The sequence below is a fragment of the Erpetoichthys calabaricus genome, chromosome 12 (genome assembly GCF_900747795.2).
Source record: "Erpetoichthys calabaricus chromosome 12, fErpCal1.3, whole genome shotgun sequence".
NCBI lineage: Eukaryota > Metazoa > Chordata > Cladistia > Polypteriformes > Polypteridae > Erpetoichthys > Erpetoichthys calabaricus.
The window spans coordinates 30,208,543-30,228,753 of NC_041405.2; the positions used below are offsets into that span (position 1 = coordinate 30,208,543).

At 36.2% G+C, this 20,211-nt stretch overlaps 1 protein-coding gene across 1 annotated transcript; it reads left to right on the plus strand.

The window, feature by feature from the left end:
- The first annotated feature begins 7,725 nt into the window (after positions 1–7,725).
- LOC114662027 (zinc finger protein 260-like) lies at positions 7,726–18,545 on the plus strand. The gene is made up of 3 exons (XM_028815308.2): positions 7,726–8,763; positions 11,716–12,237; positions 15,331–18,545. The coding sequence occupies exons 1-3, from the start codon at positions 8,331–8,333 to the stop codon at positions 16,212–16,214; spliced, it is 1,839 nt and encodes a 612-aa protein (XP_028671141.1). The 5' UTR covers positions 7,726–8,330; the 3' UTR covers positions 16,215–18,545.
- The last annotated feature ends 1,666 nt before the right edge of the window (positions 18,546–20,211 follow it).

A 20,211-nucleotide genomic window follows, 5' to 3' on the forward strand; every position in this document is an offset into this window, starting at 1 on the left:
GATTCTATGATGTTCTAAACACAGAGAAAAACCGATTTCATCATGGGGTTTGCATTCATGTCTGTAGAAACCTATGTACTATGACAACTTAAGAAAAAATTGACCTTTCTTTTTTAAACAAGTCGCATCATATTTTTCTTGCTGCAGAGTCTATACTTGGGGTGGGTGGTATGACCAAAATTCTGTATCACGGTATTTTTCTAAATTATCCCGGTTTCACGGTATTCAACGGTATTTTTTTCCCCATGCATGAGTGGATGTTAACCACATTTTCCACTGCAATTACTGGCTAAGAATAACCTATTCCACTGTCAAGAGTATTGTACATTGTACAAAAAAAACATTTTAATGTGCACACAAGTATTAATACAGTTTTGCATTGCCCCATAAAGTGATAGTTTTCAAGGGGGTGGCACTAATGGAGAAGGTATCACATTGCATGACAGATGCAGTCAAAATATAGAACCTTTTTAATGAACAAATTTTGCAAAAACAAACTATAATTTTGACAACATATTTTCAACCATACAAAGAGGTATTTAGACTTAGTAAAATATCCAGAAGTGCTTGTCAAAAATTGTATTGCACCGAATATGTCTTAGAAAGGGAATAAATAGTAAATATTTTTTGTAAACCAACTACACTTTCTGTTAATGTTAACAATCTCTGTCCACTGACACGTTAAAGTGACTTTTTAAACAACTTCATCATCATTAAACTGCATAATATTTAAACTAATAAATAATAACAATAAAATAAATAATAGTATTATTACTGATAGTTGCACTATTACTTCAAGACTTCAAGCCCAGGTGCATTACACAGTATTCACCAAATTAAAATAAAATAAAACAAGTGCAACTTGGTGATGACATCTTTACCAACTGAACCATCATTTAGGCAAATTGCATTAATATGGACCTTGCTTCCAGCTAAGGTATACTGGGAAGAAAAAAACAAACTATATGTCGAGAACAAAGTCAACATTTCCACTTTATTCTCGCCGTTTATGTTGAGATTAAAGTCGAAATTTCCACTTTATTCTCATAGTTTACTTCATAATTAAAGTAGAATGTCGTAAACTAAACTTCTTCCTAAAATCAATGTTTAATCAATTACTTAATTTACCCCGTCATAAATTAATGCAGCATATTAAATGCTTTGTGTTGCGTTCCCCGACCCAGTTGTTAATCACTACGCTTCTTAAACTGACTTCCTCCACACTAAGAGAAGACAGCGATCACCATATAGAATCCATTCACTTCATGATATTCCTGCTTTCTGAAAATTTAGAATGCTAAGATAAATACTTGATATCATTTTCATGATGAAATGCATTAAAGGAGGTATTACACATGCACGGTAGTGAGGCGGTAGTGCTGCTCCCTCGCAGTAAGGGGTCCCCAGGTGTATGTTCAGTGTAGAGAACTTTATGGCAGGTGTGACGAGGCTCCAAAAAACTGGATGTATGAATAGCTATCGCACAGGTTTAACTTAAATATTGTGTAAATGTTCGGTTTGTGATCTGCTGGTCGGAGACACGAACACAGAATTCAATGCATGTTCTTCTGAGTGGGCTATCTTTATTGCATGCAAGCTGTCTCTATCTGACGTAGGCTACCAAAACCCCAGTTCCTATCCTTCCTTTTTCTTTCACCACATAACCAATCACCACACGATAAACGTCTTTGTGAAATTAAAACTAGTTATAAACTTAGCCCACGGAGTGTTCAGAACTTTAAAAATATCTTCGTTATACATGTTTAATTATGCCATCCATTCAGAGTTGCGCCCATCTCTGAACGAGTCGTCAGAACATAGCAGGATGAATACAAGCAAAGCATACACTAGCAGAGTCAATATAGCACAACAAAACCCCACATTCTACATGACTTTGAAAGGAAACTGAAGCACGACGAGTAAACCCACCAGAAAAACATGCAAATGCAAGGCAGGCACGCCACCGTGCCCCCATATAATTTATGCATGCTTTAAAGCATTTCACCATGAAAATTGTATTAAGTATTTATCTTAGCATTCTAAATGTTCAGAGAGCAGGAAGATCATGAAGTGAATGTATTCTGTGCGGCGATCACTGCCGGCGCCTCCTCTTAGTGCAAGAAGTCAGTTTAAGAATCACTTAACACAAAGCATTTAATGTGCTATATAACTTATGATGGGGTTTGAGAAAATCTAGTAAATTAAATATTCATTTTACGATGAAGTTTAGTTTACGATGTTCTACTTTAATGACAAATTATGAGAATAAAGTCGACATGTCGACTTTAATCTTGACATAAACGGCGAGAATAAAGTAGAAATGTCGAGAATAAAGTCAACATGTCGACTTTATTCTTGTCATAAGCGTCAAGATTAAAGTGGAAATGTCGAGAATAAAGTCAACATGTCGTCACACTATTACACAGTACCCAGGTATATTACACTGTATTGAAAACAAATAAAACAAGTACAACTTGGCTTGCAGTATTATCCAGTAGTATAGAAACAGTATTTACACATCTGACCTTTTAAAACTAAAGTATCTCCAGACGACGGACGTGACTCCTTTTTTTCGGCAAAAGTTCTTCTGTTCATCATGTTCAACTTTATCGTCGGCTTCAGTTTCGGAATGTTCTCTGTCCATTTTCACAGCGCAATACCTATGCTACTGCTACCTATTTGGTGGTGTAGCAGTGAAAAAGAGCCCTAGTGCAACAAATCTGTGTTTAGCAGTGTAGCAGTGAAAAAGGTCCCCACTTGAACAGTTTCCCGCTGCGCCACGTTCCGAACGTCGTTTAGACAATTTAAACCGGTGTTGCGGTATAAGAAAAATCCATATCATTAAAAAAATTAAAAACGGTTTTCGGTATGAACCGGTATACCGCCCAGCACTAGTCTATACATATTGTTTTTGATCAAGTATTTATCTCAGATTTATCCCTCAAAAACCGTTTCACCTATATCCAATGATAACTGATACAGAAAGTGTATACCTGGGATTTTAGCAGTCTGCTCTGTTTAGTCTGCTCTGGGACCAGGCCTATTGATTTGCAAAATTTTTCAATGAGAAATTTTTGAAATATATGGTTTACTTAAATATACATGTACAGACATGTGGAGACATATACAGGTGAACACACATGCACTCAAAGTAATTTATAAGTGAAGAGAAAGAAATGAACACACACATAGATCTGAAAAGTTTGATGTGGACAGAGACATTAAGCCACAACTGTACCAATCTGTCGGTTTATGTAGATTGTAATAATAATACATTTTAGTTAATAGGTACATTTCTTAGCACTCAAGGTCACCTTACAAAGAATAAAAAATAAAAGCAAATAGAACAATAACATCAAGTAAAAATAAGGGTACAAAAGTAGTAGCAAACATCAAAGGTAACTGGCTGTAACAGTGATAACATCATAGTTGGTATGCCAGTTTGAAAAGATACGTTTTGAGAGCAGTTGTGAATTGTGTTATGGAGTCCAGCTGATGGATGTGAGAGGGATGAGAATTCCAGAGTTGATGGCACTATGAAAGAATGCTCCAGCTTTCACAGAAAACAGTTTGATGTGTGGCATAGAAAGTAAAGCTACAGATGAGGTTCTGAGGGAGTGAGAGGGAGTGTAAGTCTGTAGGAGATCAGTAAGGTAGAGAGGAGCAAGACTGTGGAGAGCTTCAAATGTTAACAGCAGTATTTTGGAACATATTCAGTGGTAGACAGGGAGCCAGTGAAGTTGGGAGAGAATAGATGAGATATGTTCAGTGGACTTTGAACAGGTAATTATCCTAGCAGCAGAGTTTTGTGAAAGTTGTAGGAGATGGATAAGTATTTTAGGGATGTCAGATAGAATGACATTGCAGTAATCTATATGTGAAATGACTAAGCCATTAAACAAAAATTATCTTGTTTACTTTGTGTTTAGTTTCAAATTAAATATTTTTGATGTTGTTCACTTCACTTCGATTTCCTGGTTTTCTTAGCTCTACATTTTTTCAGACATACAATGAAATAAAGATTATATAATTGATTCTATATTATTGTACAGTACATGCTGGCAGTGTGGTGTCATGGTTAAGGCTTTGTAGGTTCAAATCCCACTACTGACACTGTATGACCATGAGCACCTGCCTGTGCTCCCAATTGGAAAACCAAAAGAAATGTAATCAATTGCATCATAAATGTTGGAAGTCACTTCGGATAAAAGCATCAGCCAAATAAATAAATGTAAATTGTATTGTAGAATACGGCCAAGGAAAGCATCTACTCTTGGGAGGGGTGGGGTATTGTGTGGTGCTGCAGAATTTAAAGTTGATTTGTTCAAAGCTAAAGACTTCTAAAAATCTTGACTCTGTAGTAACATCAAAGCCTAAAATTTGTTCTGCCTCATTATATAGTCAGTTTGCAATAAATGTGTACTAAGAAAAGCAATAAAAGTTAACATCCTCCAAAGTTCAACCTCTCAAAAACAGCATCTCAATCAACTATAGAAAAAAAATTGCAGTTAATTTTAATCCATTGTTGCTAAGCTCCATTGTTTAATTTGCTTGCTTTTTTTTCCCTCCATATTTCTGTTACTTCAAAAAAGCACTTAAGGCTGATTTTTGATTAATAACTTAATGTCAATATGCAGGTCCACAACAGTGTTGGCTTTTGCAAAAACACATGGCTAAGCATTGATAGCAGTATGTTGTGTAATCAGTTTATTTCAGATTTATTGTCATGTGTGGTCTACATAATAAAATGAAGTGCACACTTGACCACATGCATGATGTCACCTTGCCCAAATCATGCTTTGCAGATTATGCCAAATTTAACACCTTAATACAGTAGGTAGTGATAGAAAACAGCTGCATTTCCTATTGAAAACATTACATATTGCAAGTGATTTTGCAATATCAAAAGTCACTGAAAACAGTTATTTGGATCTGGGAGTTCTTACATTTTTATTTGTTAGCTACTTTTGCGCCCATACCTTTCTCCGTTTTTTTTATTTTATTGATTTTACTGAAATCACACAACATTCTATATAAATAGATCAATTTTTACAAAAATAGGATAAAAAACAAATCAACCCTCACCCCTGAGAAAGACAGCATGGCCAGCAGAGTAAAACTAGTAAAAATAAGTAAATCAAGGAATTAATAAGCGGATAAAGATAAAAGAGAAGAAAAAGAAATGGAGAATCTTCTTCCTCAGTGCTTTAAAAGCTTATTCTAAAATGCTACTGATTAGATCCTGCCAGGTTTTGAAAAAGTTCTGCACAGATCCTCTAAGTGAGAATTTGATTTTTTCCAATTTCAAATAGTATATAACATCAGTTACCCAATGACTTAGAATAGGCGAGTTAGGATTCTTCCAGTTGAGCAAGATAAGTCTACGTGCCAATAGTGTAGTAATGGCAATTACCGTTTGTTTGTCCTTCTCCACTTTAAGCCCATCTGGGTGTTCACCAAACACAGCTGTTAATGGGTTAGAAGGTATTTTGACACCAAGACTGTCTGATAGGCATTTAAATATTGTGGTCCAGAATGATGTTGATTTGGTGCAGGCCCAGACCATGTGGCCTAAGTGAGGCTGGAACTTGATTGCAGCATTTGCAGGTTGGATCTTGCCCTGGAAACATTTTGGACAATTTTAAATGAGACAGATGTGCTCGATATATAATTTTAAGTTGAATAGTTGTATGCTTTGCACATATGGAACTCGAGTGAATTCTCTGCATTGCTACCTTCCACTCCTTTTCTGATATGTTGACTGAGAGATCCTTTTCCCACAATCCTCTTGGATCTTTGAAAGGAAGGGACTGTAAAATGCTTTTATATACTGTATTACAGAAATGCTATCTGAGTCCTTGAGACGGAGCAATATTTTTTTCAGTATAGAGGGAGGTGGGAGGTGAGGAAAATTGGGCAGGTTCTGTTTAACAAAATTTCTTATTTGAAGGTAGTGAAAGAAATGTGTTCCTGGAAAGTTAAATTTGGAATGTAATTGTTCATAGGATGCACAGACGTTGCCTATGTACAGATGTCTAAGTGATGTAATCCCAAATGTTTTCCAGACATTAAAAACCGAATATGTTTGCGAGGGTGAAAAAAGGTGGTTCTCGTGCAGAGGTGCCACAGATAAAAGCTTCTCTATCTTAAAATACTTCCAACATTGGTTCCATATTCTGATTGAGTGAAGCACAATTGGGTTGTTAGTATATTGACAATAACTTGCATTTATTGGGGCACAAAGCAACGAATATAAAGAAGTACTTCAGGATTTTATTTCTATTGCAGACCAAGCCTGTGTCTGTTCGTCTATTTGTGTCCATGTCCTGGATTTTATAGTTTGTATGTTTGCAGCCCAGTAATAAAATTAAAAGTTAGGTAGAGCCATGCCACCTACCGCCTTAGGTCTTTGGGTCGCTCTTTGGATACGTGGATGTTTTGAATTCCAAATAAATGAGGTTATGGTTGAATCTAATTTCTTAAAAAATTATTTATTGATGTATATTGGAATGTTTTGAAATAAAAAGAGAAGCTGCAGGGCCCATACCTTTGTTTGAGAGAAGGGCCCATACCTTTCTCAAACAAATGCTCCAGATTAAAATAAACAGGGGAAAAGTGCCTTTTTGGCAGTGAAATTGTTTACCCAAAGTGGTTGAGGCAAAAAAAATAAATAAAAATTAAGAACTCTGCAACTGCTATCTTTGATGATTTTACCAATGCTCCAATTTAAACTTTGTGGACACTGATTAAATTGTTTTCCACAGCACAGTCCTTCTGCCTGGTGGGAATTATCCCTACATCGCCATTGTTATCAGAACTCTGAATTCGGTATACAAAACCTTCAACTATAGTGCGGACTCTGACACCTCAATTTAGTATTCCACTGACTTCAACTTCTCTTTTTGTAATTAGATTAAAACAGTATATTTACTATGTTGATTGAAAGCACATAACATACAAGACACAAGGCCATTTCATCACTTGCCAACATCATGCTACTTTTAGTATAAAACTTACAAAATAAAAAAGGGTACATTTTATTAAAAGCCCAGAAGAAAACGAAAGATGAATTGAATTAATGTATGTGAAACTGTAATTTATAACATATTATATTATAAATTATTTAGTTGGAGTCAGAGGCGGTACACTTTTATCAACTCCAACAATCTGATAATTGCCTCCAACTCCATCTGTGACTCGGAATCTACAGCCCTGACTGCCACAAGGATGCAGATTACATGAGTATGTATGTGGCTGTTTGGGGAGGGTATACATTAAAATGCCTGTCTCCCTGAATAAACTGTGTGAATTTGATTGGTCAAGGATTGGCACAGTTTAGTAGTTCTTTTTGCAAAGTGAAATTTGAGGTTTACCTGTGGATTAAATGTTGCTGGAATCACTAGTACATCACAATAAGGCTAAAAACAGACCACCCCAAACCTCCACATGTCCCAGTTCCACAGAAAATGTTGTACTAAAAAAACTTCTACTAAATGATTTTATACAGTATCATTAAAGTGAATTTTACATGGAAGTAATGAATGGATCATTCCATACCAATTTTTGTTCAAATTAATCAATGTACATCTAACGCCTTTTATAACGTTAATTGTACATTGGAAGGCAACTGGAACCAGGCCCCTGGCCTCGCTCTGGTTAAACATTGATAATAAAATGTTTACGTTGTGAGCTTCAACCCGATAAAAACTAAATGAGTTTCCCATTGAAAGAAGGATTTGTCTTGAAAGCTTCACTGTTGGACGTATCTAACCATCCTCAGGTTACAGCAACATAATCACAAACGTAACTCGTTGCAGTCGACGACATTAAATGTAAACGTCTTTATTGTCTCCGCTCTTTCTAAAATTGAAACAAATGCATCAATACCAACTTAATATATTTACTAAACGATTAAATCCATCCATTTTGAAAGTGTACCTACCGTGTTTTACCTTCCAGATCAGATCAACTCTCCGCCTTGAGGGAAATACGTCATCACGTGTCGACGACGATATCAGCCGCATAGTTTTCAAAGCAGTGGCGGCCGGCCATTCGGCTCCGGGATTGTGTAAGCTGCGGCATTACTAACAGCTGCCGGCCATTCGGCTCGGGGATTGCGTAAGAGGCTGTTGCGGCGAAGTTGTGGCGTACCCTGAAAAATATGAAAGCTAGCGAGGAAGAACGTTATTACAGCAATCGATGCGTTACACGGTCTCACGTGAAAAATCAGTGAGGCACATTTTACGGACAACGTCTCCAGTTGTCAAGAGGACAAAGGCGGCGGGAACGCAACGCAGAAACTTCTAGATAAGCCTGAGCTCAGAGAGACTATGGACTGCGGGGTTTTCTCAGCTGCCTTTAAAGAGCAGCTGGCAGCCACGATTGAGCGAGAGGTGAGGGCCACTTCACGGGCAGTGCTTATTAAATTTTGTGACTTGATGGACGGAGGGTTTTCCGTTTTACAAGCGCAAGTACAGAAACTTCAGGGTAAGTTTCTGAAAACCGGAACAGAAGTCGAAAACTACCTCGCCTTCATCATCGAGGAGACAGTGTTGCTAGCCGTAGAGGTGATCGTGACCGAATTTACGGATCATGTCGATCAGACATTTTCGTATTACCAGCGCAAGTTCGCCTTGAAGGAAAAAGAAATCGAAATACTGAAGCTGCAGCTGGAGAGCCAAAAACGCAAGTGCTGTGCCGAGAGGGACATTCTCAGTTCTACGTGTGGGAATGTCGGTACGTCCAATGGGGCAGGAATAAAAGGTGAGTGGGCAAAGGTGGGCCGCTGATTTAACTGACCGTTTATTTTATTGACGATATCTGGCTGAATTTAGAAGCTGGCCTTTATAGCTTTTATTTGGCAGTGTGGTTTAAAAACACGTGTCTCATGGTTAATTTTTGTACTTTGGCTCACCCATGTTCACATCGTTTTTATTTATTCTGCAGATTGTGAAATCCTTGCAAAACCGATATCGAACTGTTGTTTAGGTTGTGATTCTCACAGAAAGTGTGCTTTAATATCCTTAAAAGAGGCCGTACTCTTCTAATACCACCACCACCACCCCTCCCCCAGAAAAGGAACCCTGTTTACGTCGTTTTCGCTGTTTTGTAAAGGATTACACACTATTGCCCAGTACTTAACCTGAAGAATTCAAATAATAATGCGAATGTATATATAAACCTCTGCGAATGCAATTGGTAACCGTAATAGCTAAAGCCTTTGTACAGATGCACGCGGAGACCAGATAATTAACTGTTCGATTAGAAGGTTAACGGTCGGTGGCAACGAATCGCCGCCTGACGAGGAATGATGGACCTTATCATAGACCACGAGGGACATGTCCAGAGATGTTTTTATATCGCGTTATGTTTTGTCGCCAGATGGATTTTTATACAGTTTTAACGAACCTTAGTGACATAAGTATCTAATTTTTCCAATTGTTTTAAAAGAAGTAATTGAGGAGGACATGCAGACAAATACATTTACTTTGACTTAATGCATTTTACAGTACTTGAATTTATGTATGCGTTTTATGTTGAAAAGAATATCCACACGCTTACTAGTAATGAAATTGTTTATCCAAAGTGGTTGAGGCAAAAAAATAAATAAAAATGAAGAACTCGGCAACTGCTGTATCTTTGATGATTTTGCCACTTCTCCAATTTAAACTTTGTGGACACTGATTAAATTGTTTTCTGCAGCATAGTCCTTCTGCCTGGTGGTAATTATCCCTGCACTGCCATTGTTATCAGAACTCTGGATTCGGTATACAAAACCTTCAACTATAGCACTGACTCCTCAATTTAGGATACCACTGACTTCAACTCCTCTTTTTGTAATTAGATTAAAACAGTATGTTTACTATGTTGATTGAAAGCACATAACATACAAGACACATGGCCATTTCATCACTGTCAACATCATGCTACTTTTAGTATCCTAACCTGTTAATGTTTGGGTTTAAAGGCTGTAGTGATGATTAATTATATGATTCATTATAGAAGTTACCAACATTGAGTAGCATTAAACATAAGGTATAAAACTTACAAAATAAAAAAGAGTACATTTTATCAAAAGCCTAGGAGAAAACGAAAGATGAATTGAATTATTGTCTGTGAAACTGTAATTTTAACACAGTATAATTTATTATTTAAAATATTATCTGTTGGCTTTAGTGCGTAATACAATTGGCAAGACATTGCATCAGTTAAAAATCAGGGAGATAAAAGTGTAATGCCGATCAACAAATCCATTTTTATTCATGCAAACAGGCCTTTTAAGTTGTGCTCTATTAATGGAGCCTCTTACAAAGCAGCTCAAGATAATTGTTTGAATTACTGGATAAAAGGGAAGAGCAAAATCTTTCTATACAAGGAATTTACAGATCTCTTTATAGAAGTTAGAGGTGTAGAACATTGTAAAAGAAACTGACAAGGGTGTACAAATGTGTCTTGTTGTCAGAAAATGACATAGAACAGTTGTAGCCCACACCTGGCGAAAGGATTCACCCCTTGACTAATTCTAATTTTAACTGTATACCTTTATTGAATACTACATAAATTAGTAGTGGCAAATTTAAGAGTCTAGACAATTTTAGAGCATATGTTTGTCATATTTTAAATGCACAATCCTAAATAGCCAGGGCCTTTTACCACATTAATTTTTATTTGGCAAATGTGACATCTTGAATTAGCATGACACAGGGAAATCTGTATATACTGTAGTTTAGATTTTGCCCTTTGGAAAATTAAATTGTGCTTAGAGAATAATCAAAAATACACTTTAACCTTCAAGAAATAAAATTAAATACATTTCTTGAGTGTTCAATAAATTACAAATGGCAAATTTAAGTCTGCACAAGGTAAAAGTATTTGTAAGTTCATGTTTTGAATGATAAACTGCAAAGCACAAAAAACAGCAATGTTGTTGTAGGCTGTAGAGCTGATGTGTAGTAACTTGTACACTTTGTACACTTTTGATCCGTGGTGGTGTTCGGCCATTTTTTTTTTTCTCACTATTAAAGAAATGTGACCACTTTAAAGTAATTTGAAAGATGAAGCATAAGTTAAAATCAAAGAGGTGATGTATCCGATAACCATTTTTAATCCAACTCATGATGTTCTTGCAAAATTTATGTATGAAATGTAAAATTAAATGTCTCATCTGCAGGCTGCAACAAATCAGATCTGTTTTAATCGCTGTGTAAAATGTATGCTTCAAGATCTGTTTGAAAGGCTCACACTAAATCACTCGCTTGACTTTTGTGATTGGGGCATGTACTTATACTGGTGATCAGACTCCACTATAAAATATTGACTGGTGCACTATTAATAAATTTAACACTGGAAGGATGTTTCTTCTCTAACTAAAATTGTAAAAAAAAATGTACAAGTTTCTTTTGATACATATGTATAATACAAATTACTGAATGTAGCCTAAGAATGTGTTTATTTGGATTGAAAAATAATTTTCTGCATTGTTTCCTGCAATTCACTAAAATTTGTTTTGAAAATAATGCTTGTTTTGTTTTAATGATTTTTTGCTGTTGTCTAGGGAAATACAGTTTGAAAAACATATTTTGAAGAGTATTTTAGAATTGCTTTAAATTTTCCTTTAAGGTAGTCTTTTGCTGTGATTGGGATAGAAGTGATATTGAAACACAATTCATATTATATGGTTTTCATTTGTTTATATTTGTAAACCATTTCTCACAGATAAGGAAGATCGCACTATATTTGAAGATCCACCAATCTATATGAAGATGGTAAACACAAAAGATGTTGTTACACCTATCTTGAAAATTCAAGAACTAGACTGTTTTCAAGATGTAAACGGAGACAGTCATGAAAGTCCCCAAAACACTACTACTAAGGACCTTAACGCAGATGTTGGTATGAATGCTGATGACAGTGCAGAACTACCATTTGTCCATATTAAAGAGGAAGCCAGTGAGTTGGGATTTATTAATATTAAACAGGAAGTTATTGACCAGGATATACATTATCATAAAGTGGAGGTTTGTGACCAGTCATTACTTAATATAAAGGAAGAATTTTGTGACTTGGATGTTATTTGCATTAAAGAGGAGGTTTTTGACAATGACTCTGCTCACCTTAAAATGGAGGTGTTTGAAGAGGAATATGCAAGCAAAGATGCAGAGCAGAACAGATCTGAGTGTATACAGTGGACCAGGCAAATTGACCACAGCTCTGATCAAAAAGAGCAAATCTCTACAGGTAAGCAAAATGTGGGGTTTTAGAACTGTTTTATTTGTATGATTTTTCAGTGGTAATTTTTTTTTATGTATATACAGTAAGTTAAACTGCAGTACAAGTTATACACTATGAACAGCTACAGCATTTCTGCATATATTATCACATACCTTAAATTTTAAAGGGTGAATTTGTATTTGATATTTACGCAAAATATTGATCACTGTATTTTTCTAAAGTGGAAAAAAACTTCTGTTAGTGACGAATGTGTAAACATTTTGTGATTGCTTTTGTTTCTTCCTTTTTTAATTTTCCTGTTACAGTCTAGTTTTAGATAGATAGATAGATACTTTATTAATCCCAAGGGGAAATTCACCATTTATATTAAATTTATATTGTGAAATAAACCAGTCGGTGGCTGCTGTTTTAGTTAGTCATCACAAGTTTTAACAATGTGACTTAGAATTATGTGTAGTACAGAGTGCTGCTGCATATCAAAGGCTGCCACATACCTGTTCAGATACAGCACTGCAGTTACAATGTTATTGTATCTTGCCCAATGGGAAGCATCTTACATTGTTTTTGAGGTACCTGGTATTTGGGTACTGAGTACTCAGTAAAACAGAGTATTTCAGCCAAGATTTCAATGTTGTTATGGGTAAACTAGTAACGGCGGACTGCACAATAATGTGCAGTGAATACACTTGACTTATAGTTTTCATCCTCTTTCTCTGTATGTTTAGCATTTGTTTGCTCAGAGGTTGATGCGCTTGCTCCTTCCTGAGCAGCTCTTCTTTTCTCCACCCTAATGGTCCACTTCTTCTCTTTTTTCGTCAGCATCTTTAATTAAGTCAGTGTCTGTGTTGCCGTACGTTTTTCTTAGTTATTCACTTAAGCTGGCACTTAAGTGTTCAATCTGCCTCAAGAATGATTTAAGACAGGGGTGGGCAAAGTCATTCCTGGAGAGCCGCAGTGGCTGCAGGTTTTTGTTCCAACCCAATTGCTTAATAAGAAGCACTTATTGCTCTAGAAATACTTCTGCTGCATTTTAGTTACCTCCCTTGTTAAGATTATGAACCCTTATTGCTTATTTAAGTCTTAAACAGCTGCATTCTCAGTTTTTAATTGCTCCTTATTAGCAATAAGATGCAAATGACAAAAGAAACCAGCAGTTATCCATTTTGCTTGTTACCCTTTACACCTGTGTGTATTTATCGTGCACTATTTGGTTTAATTAAATACTTGGAAGGAAAGAGAAGAGAAAAAAGTGAAGGATTGAGAATTACCCATCCGTTTTACACTTCAAAGTATTTGGATGATATCCTTAGAATGGAAAAAAAAATCAAGGATATGAGAATGACTTGACATAGCAGAGTTAAAGCACTAACAAGCCATGAAATGTAATTATTGGCAAGGATTGTTTTCTAATTAAGCAACTGGGTTGGAACAAAAACCTGCGGCCCTCCAGGAATGACTTTGCCCACCCCTGCTCTAGAAACATCTTCTGCTTTATTTTAGTTATCTCCCTCATTAAGATTTTGAACCTTTTATTGCTTATTTAAGTCTTAAACAGCTGCATTCTCGGTTTTTAATTGCTCCTTATTATCAATAAGTAAATAAATGACAAAAGAAACCAGCAGTTAACCATTTTGCTTGTTATCCTTTACACCTGTGTGCATTTATTGTGCACTATTTGGTTAAATTAAATACTTGGAAGGAAAGAGAAGAGAAAGTGAAGGATTGAGAATTACCCATCCGTTTTACACTTCAAAATATTTGGATGATATCCTTAGAATGGAAAAAAATCTAGGATATGAGAATGACTTGACATAGCAGAGTTAAAGCAATAACAAGCCATGAAATGTAATTATTAGACTGGACTGCCAATACTGATGCGCTGTGCAAGAAAGGACAGAGCCGGTTATACTTCCTTAGAAGGCTGGCGTCCTTCAACATCTGCAGTAAAATGCTGCAGATGTTCTATCAGACAGTTGTGGTGAGCGCCCTCTTCTACGCAGTGGTGTGCTGGGGAGGCAGCATTAAGAGGAAAGACGCCTCACGCCTGGACAAACTGGTGAGGAAGGCAGGTTCTATTGTTGGCATGGAGCTGGACAGTTTAACATCTGTGGCAGAGCGAAGGGCGCTCAGCAGGCTCCTATCAATTATGGAGAATCCACTGCATCCACTAAATAGTATCATCTCCAGACAGAAGAGCAGCTTCAGCGACAGACTGCTGTCACTGTCCTGCTCCACTGACAGATTGAGGAGATCGTTCCTCCCCCAAACTATGCGACTCTTCAATTCCACCCGGGGGGGGTAAACGTTAACATTTAACATTATACAAAGTTATTGTCTGTTTTTCGCCTGCATTATTATCTTTCTTTAATTTAATATTATTTATTGTATCAGTATGCTGCTGCTGGAGTATGTGAATTTCCCCTTGGGATTAATAAAGTATCTATCTATCTATTGGCAAGGATTGTTTTCTAATTAAGCAACTGGGTTGAAAAAAAACCAGTGGCCCTCCAGGAATGACTTTGCCCATCCCTGATTTAAGATATGAAGAGGTAGGAGAAGTGACGGTGAAGGTGGTAGGGATGAGAACGGCGCCCGTACGCATGTGTTGCACAGCCACCCTGCTGCTGAGAAGTTATTCTACAATAAAATAAAATTTAAAATTAAGAGTAATAAAAATCATCACCCCGAAAGCGGAGAGTAGAGGTCACATAGTATATGTGTACCAAATTTCAGGTCAATAGGCCAAACGGTTTGTGAGCTGTAGGTGATTTGAAGTCCTGGACAGACAAACGGACAGCCACAGTGGCGTATTATATAAAAAGATATTCATAAAAATATTATGGAAGCAAAGTATAATATGAATGTTGGCAAACCATAACAGCCACGGTAGCATATTATATAAGAAAATATTGGCTTGATATCAAATATATGTCTTGTTTTATAAAAAATAGTATTTTCTCATGGTTTCGGTGCTACCAGTCCATTAATTAATTATTGTTAACAAAAACATGCTGAGTTAGATTAAGCCAGTTTAAAAGTATTGTAATAGAACTTTAGCCATATAACTATTTTCTCTTTATCTCCCTCTCAATCCTGCAGTGCAAGGGAGTGACTTCTCACTCTGTCCAGCCGACCATAACTCTTCACAAGAAGAGCTGCACACCAAAATGAACGAGACTCCTTTAGAATGTGAAAATGTGAAGAGGAAAATGACTGTGAATGGAACATACTCGTCATTACAATGTGGGACAGAAGCTTTATGGAAAACTACTAAAGCAGATAACTCTGATGTTACACAGGAAATCCCAACAGCGGCTGATCTAAATCAGTGCAATGTGTGTAATAAGATGTTCAAAAATAAATGGATTTTTCAGTTGCACCAGAGGATTCACACTGGAGAGGAACCATATTTTTGTAGTGATTGTGGAAAGACTTTCAAAAAGAAGCGACTTTTTCTTCATCATCAGAAAATCCACCTGAGGCAAAAACCATATTCTTGTTCAGACTGTGAGAAACGTTTCTCGACAAAAAATGATCTTCAAAAGCACAAGAAAACTCACAGTAGAAGAAATTCATATTACTGTGGTGAATGTGGAAAGTGTTTCTCAGATAAGTGTAGCCTACAAGAGCACCAGAAAATTCATAATGGAAAAAAAACATATTGTTGCTCTGAATGTGGGAAAAGTTTTGTTCGTAATTGTGATCTTCAAAGGCACCTAAAGGTTCATTTGGGACAAAAGCCATATTGTTGTAAAGTGTGCACAATGAGTTTCTCAGACGAACATTGTTTTCAGAAACATCAAACACTTCACATTGCAGACAAGCCATATTGTACTTTATGTAAGAAAACCTTCTCAAATTTATATTACCTTCAGCTCCATCAAGTGTTTCACACTGGAGAGAAGCCATTTTGTTGCACTGAATGTGGAAAGAAATTCTCGTTGAAGACTAGCTTTATCAGACACCAGAAAATTCACATGTAGAAGACACATTGCAGAAATGCAGGATGCAGTTTGTTTACGTAGCCTCAGTGACTTAATAAAAAAAGTTGATGTCACACACTAGGGAAGAAAGCAACTTCCATTTTAAATGCAGTTATTAAATGCTTCTGTGTAAACAAGTGAATAGAAATGACAAATTTATTATTTATTTTAATTTTATTTTTTAGAAAAGTGTTGAAGTTCAAGTTGCTCAACTTGCTTATGGTTCTGTAAGCCAGCAGTTAGGTTAAGGTATTATAAAATTAAGTAGCATAAGCAAAACAACCACTTAATGTGAAGAAATGTTTGTACCTCTGATTGGATATTCAGCTAATTCTTCCTGGTCTGTTGTTCCACTTTGTTTTTTTATTTTCAGGTTTTTTTTCCAGTTCCAGCCTTTACGCAGACTTGGCTTACTTCTCACAACTCTGTAATTTAGAGGGCGAGTTGAACCAATTCATAATTTGCTTGAGTGTCTGCGCCTGCTTGTAATTTGTATATATTTGGATCACAGGATGATGTACATTTGATGGTATTATTGGTGGCGATTCCAGTCATGTAGACAATGCTGCCAAGAGTGTTCTGGCGGCCTGTTGTCCTGATCATGAAACACTGGTGCAGGAAATCATTGGATGGATAGACTTATCTAAAAGTAATTCTGCCAACCTTGTTAGGTAGGTTCCAAAGAATTTAAAGGGTGAAAGAGTGCAATGAAACTAAATACATGTTAATTCATTTTTTTTTTTAAATCATAAACCTCACTCTACATCCGGCAAAAAGACAGATTTATGAATATCACAGCTGTTAATTTCCTAATTATTAAGCACACTTTACATAATAATTTTATTTATATTCCGTCTTTCACATGCTCAAGGCACTTGTAAAGCAAAATACACACATGTTGGCAGTTAACCCTGAATGTGCCCACTAACCCACTTACACTTTAAGTCTGAGCACGAGTCTTCTGCTGAATCTTCCTCATTTACTTTATGTTCTAGCAAGAATTGTCTCTTATTTCTACACTTTTCTTGACTGGGAATGCAAATAAGGTATATTTGGACTTTGTGGTTGGATACTTGAGAGTGAAATCCCATTTCTGGCTCTTCTCCATTAACATATTCTTTTTTTGATGAGCCATTGTGAGGACATTCTGGTCATAGTTTGGAACATCTGTGACTGTCTCTCTTTCTGGCTATTTTTTTTTTTTTACAAATTTTGGAAGCGAGTGATGCTTAATGACAAGGTGAACTATCACTTTGTTGCAGGTGTTGATCTAATGTAGGACTATTCCCAGCCTACCATTTTTGTTTTCCACAAATCAGTCTGCATGTTAGAATGGTCTCTTTCTTCATATTGAGTGGTGGTTTAATTTTTTTTTTTTTTTTTTTATATTGTAGCAGTGTGGATACCTTATTATTATTATTTTATTTGGGAGATTTATTTTTATGCTGCGTTCAGGGTCTTGTAAACTAGTACATCTCCATTCTTCAGACCTTTTCAGACTAGTACAAGCTGGATCTGAGTGTTAAGTGTAAAGTGCGCCTTCATTTTGTAAGGTTTTATTTTTTAGGAACCTGAGGTTATAATTGTTACATTTAGATACATCATTATTAAATTATTGTTTTATTTCAAAATCATAGTTTAATATATAAAATAATACACAAAACACAGACCCATTAAGAATTGTAGGAGCTGGATTCTCGAGATCAGAAGCTGCCTGCTTCTTTGCTCAGCTGCTGTTTAACTGGAGCAGTCGTTTGTTTTCCATGTTTTTCCTGTTTGTTTTTTTGGAGTGTTTATTAATCAGGTTTTTAAAAGTATTGCTCTGTACTTTGTTTTACAGCATTGTAATTGCATTACAGTTTAAATTGTTCACATTAGTGATAAAACAGGAACCACATTTGCAACCTGTACTGTATGAAGCTTAATCTGAGCTAAAATGAGAGAGTGAAATGACTAACAGTCCACATACATAAAGTATAAATAATAACTATTTATAGTTCAGAGCATACTTTGTTTTTCCTTTAATGAATGTACGTTATAAAATGTTATTTAGTGCATTTACCACCATTATTGATGATAAATGCATTAAAAAAGCAAAGGTGATGTTTTTACCGTTCTGTTTGACATTATAAAACATCTCTGTCAATGTTTACTTTGGTTTATCTTAAAATGTGATGCTAGGAAGCTTTTCCCAGAGTTTTGAACAAGCTTGTGCTTTAAAGCTTTTACTTAAATAATGGTTCAAAGGGTTTCTTAAACTTACTGTAACTGTTATACCAAATAGTGTATTGAAAATGTGATTAATAAAGATAATTTATAAACATATAATGATTTGTGACTTTTTACTATTGTGTAGTTTCAAATATTTGTTAAACTAAATCACTATTTAATAACAATGATCTCTGAGTGGAGGAAGCAACAAGTTGCATTGGGGTGATCAGTTATCCTAAAACATGAAGTTAGGTTAATGGTCAGCACAAAGAAATGTACAGTAGAATAAATGTGCAGACATTGTGCAACCTGCTTGTATTTGATTGAGATGTGCCACCAATATCTGAAAGTTCTGTAAAAAAATACCATAATTAACATGTGATACAACTGAAATGGAGGGGAGCATTTCAAGTCACATTTAGGGAAGATTTACAGTTTCATAAGTTTCTTATCGGGTACAGAGAATTTTTTGTTCTTTTAATGTGCTAATCAACATGCAACACGTCGCCACTCTCTAACACCTTGCTTTACCTTGAAGTTAGAATTTGAATCTGAGAAGACCAATCTGTCTCAGTGTTACCATTTCTTTGTTAGTTGTCTTCAGTAGTTTAGTTTCCCTTCCGCATCTTAAAAAACCAGCATCACGCTAATGTTACAATAAAGCTTAGAAGTTCACTTCCAAGCAATGTGTTAAACATTACTAACTGCTATCAACTAACAAAACAAATACTTTATTTTTTTTAAACCCGTCGGCATGATAGTCAAGTAGTTAGCACTACTCCTTAAAGCTTGATCTCCTGTCTTCAAATCCCTGCCCAGTAATGTCTGTGAGGTGTTTGTGTACACTTCTTGTGATCATTTAGATTTTCTTCACATTAGGTTGGCTAATAATAATTCATATACATTTGTCCAAAGTTAAAGTGCCTTTTCTTTGATTACTTTGGGAGGAAGTGGGTCTGAAAAGGAATTGGAAGTAACAGCTCAGATTGATTTCTTTTACACCAGTTTGCATTGTGATTATGAAGATAGCAGGAGTTGGGTTTATGTACCAAATGAAATCCGTCCATAGCCATAACCTTCTTATCGAAGGCAAGGGCACTAGTAACCCACCAACCTCTGTGTGCAACAGTGGTATAGTACCCGTACAGGGCGCCAGTCCATCGCAGGGTGAATACACACACACACACACACACATATGCTAGGGACACTTGAACAACGCCAGCACATCTAATCTGCGTATTTTAAGAAACGGAGGCACACACAGCTTTTAAAACCCCTTTTCTTCCTAAGGTACCCATTCAAAATCCTCTTGTTGATGGTGCCTCCGAGACGTTTAATTTAAACTTTACCAATTGGATTTACGAGTAACCCACAGCTGAATGGGAGCCTGAAGTACTATTTGATCAGTTCGTTTTTGCAGACCTAGTGGACAACGGGTTTCTATTTTGGTAGGGTGACAATTTAGGAAAAATACTTTACGGGTCTATTTTGTGTTAACGACGGGTCTAACTAGATTTAGGTTTTCCTTAGCGTATTTAGTGTAAACGAAGTATATGGAAACATTGAAATGGCTGGACAGAGTGGGTAATACCCAAACCTTGGAGCAGGCTTGGAGGAGTCGACCTGCAGGACAAGGCAATGTCAGTCATTTCCAAAGCAGTCCGTCACTTTCGAGGATGGTCGTGCGAGAGTAAATGAGCTGCCAGATCGTGGGGAATCCGCTCCCATCAACACCGACTTCGTAAAGTTCTACCAAATTATTCTCGCATGAATATGTTTTCAAAAC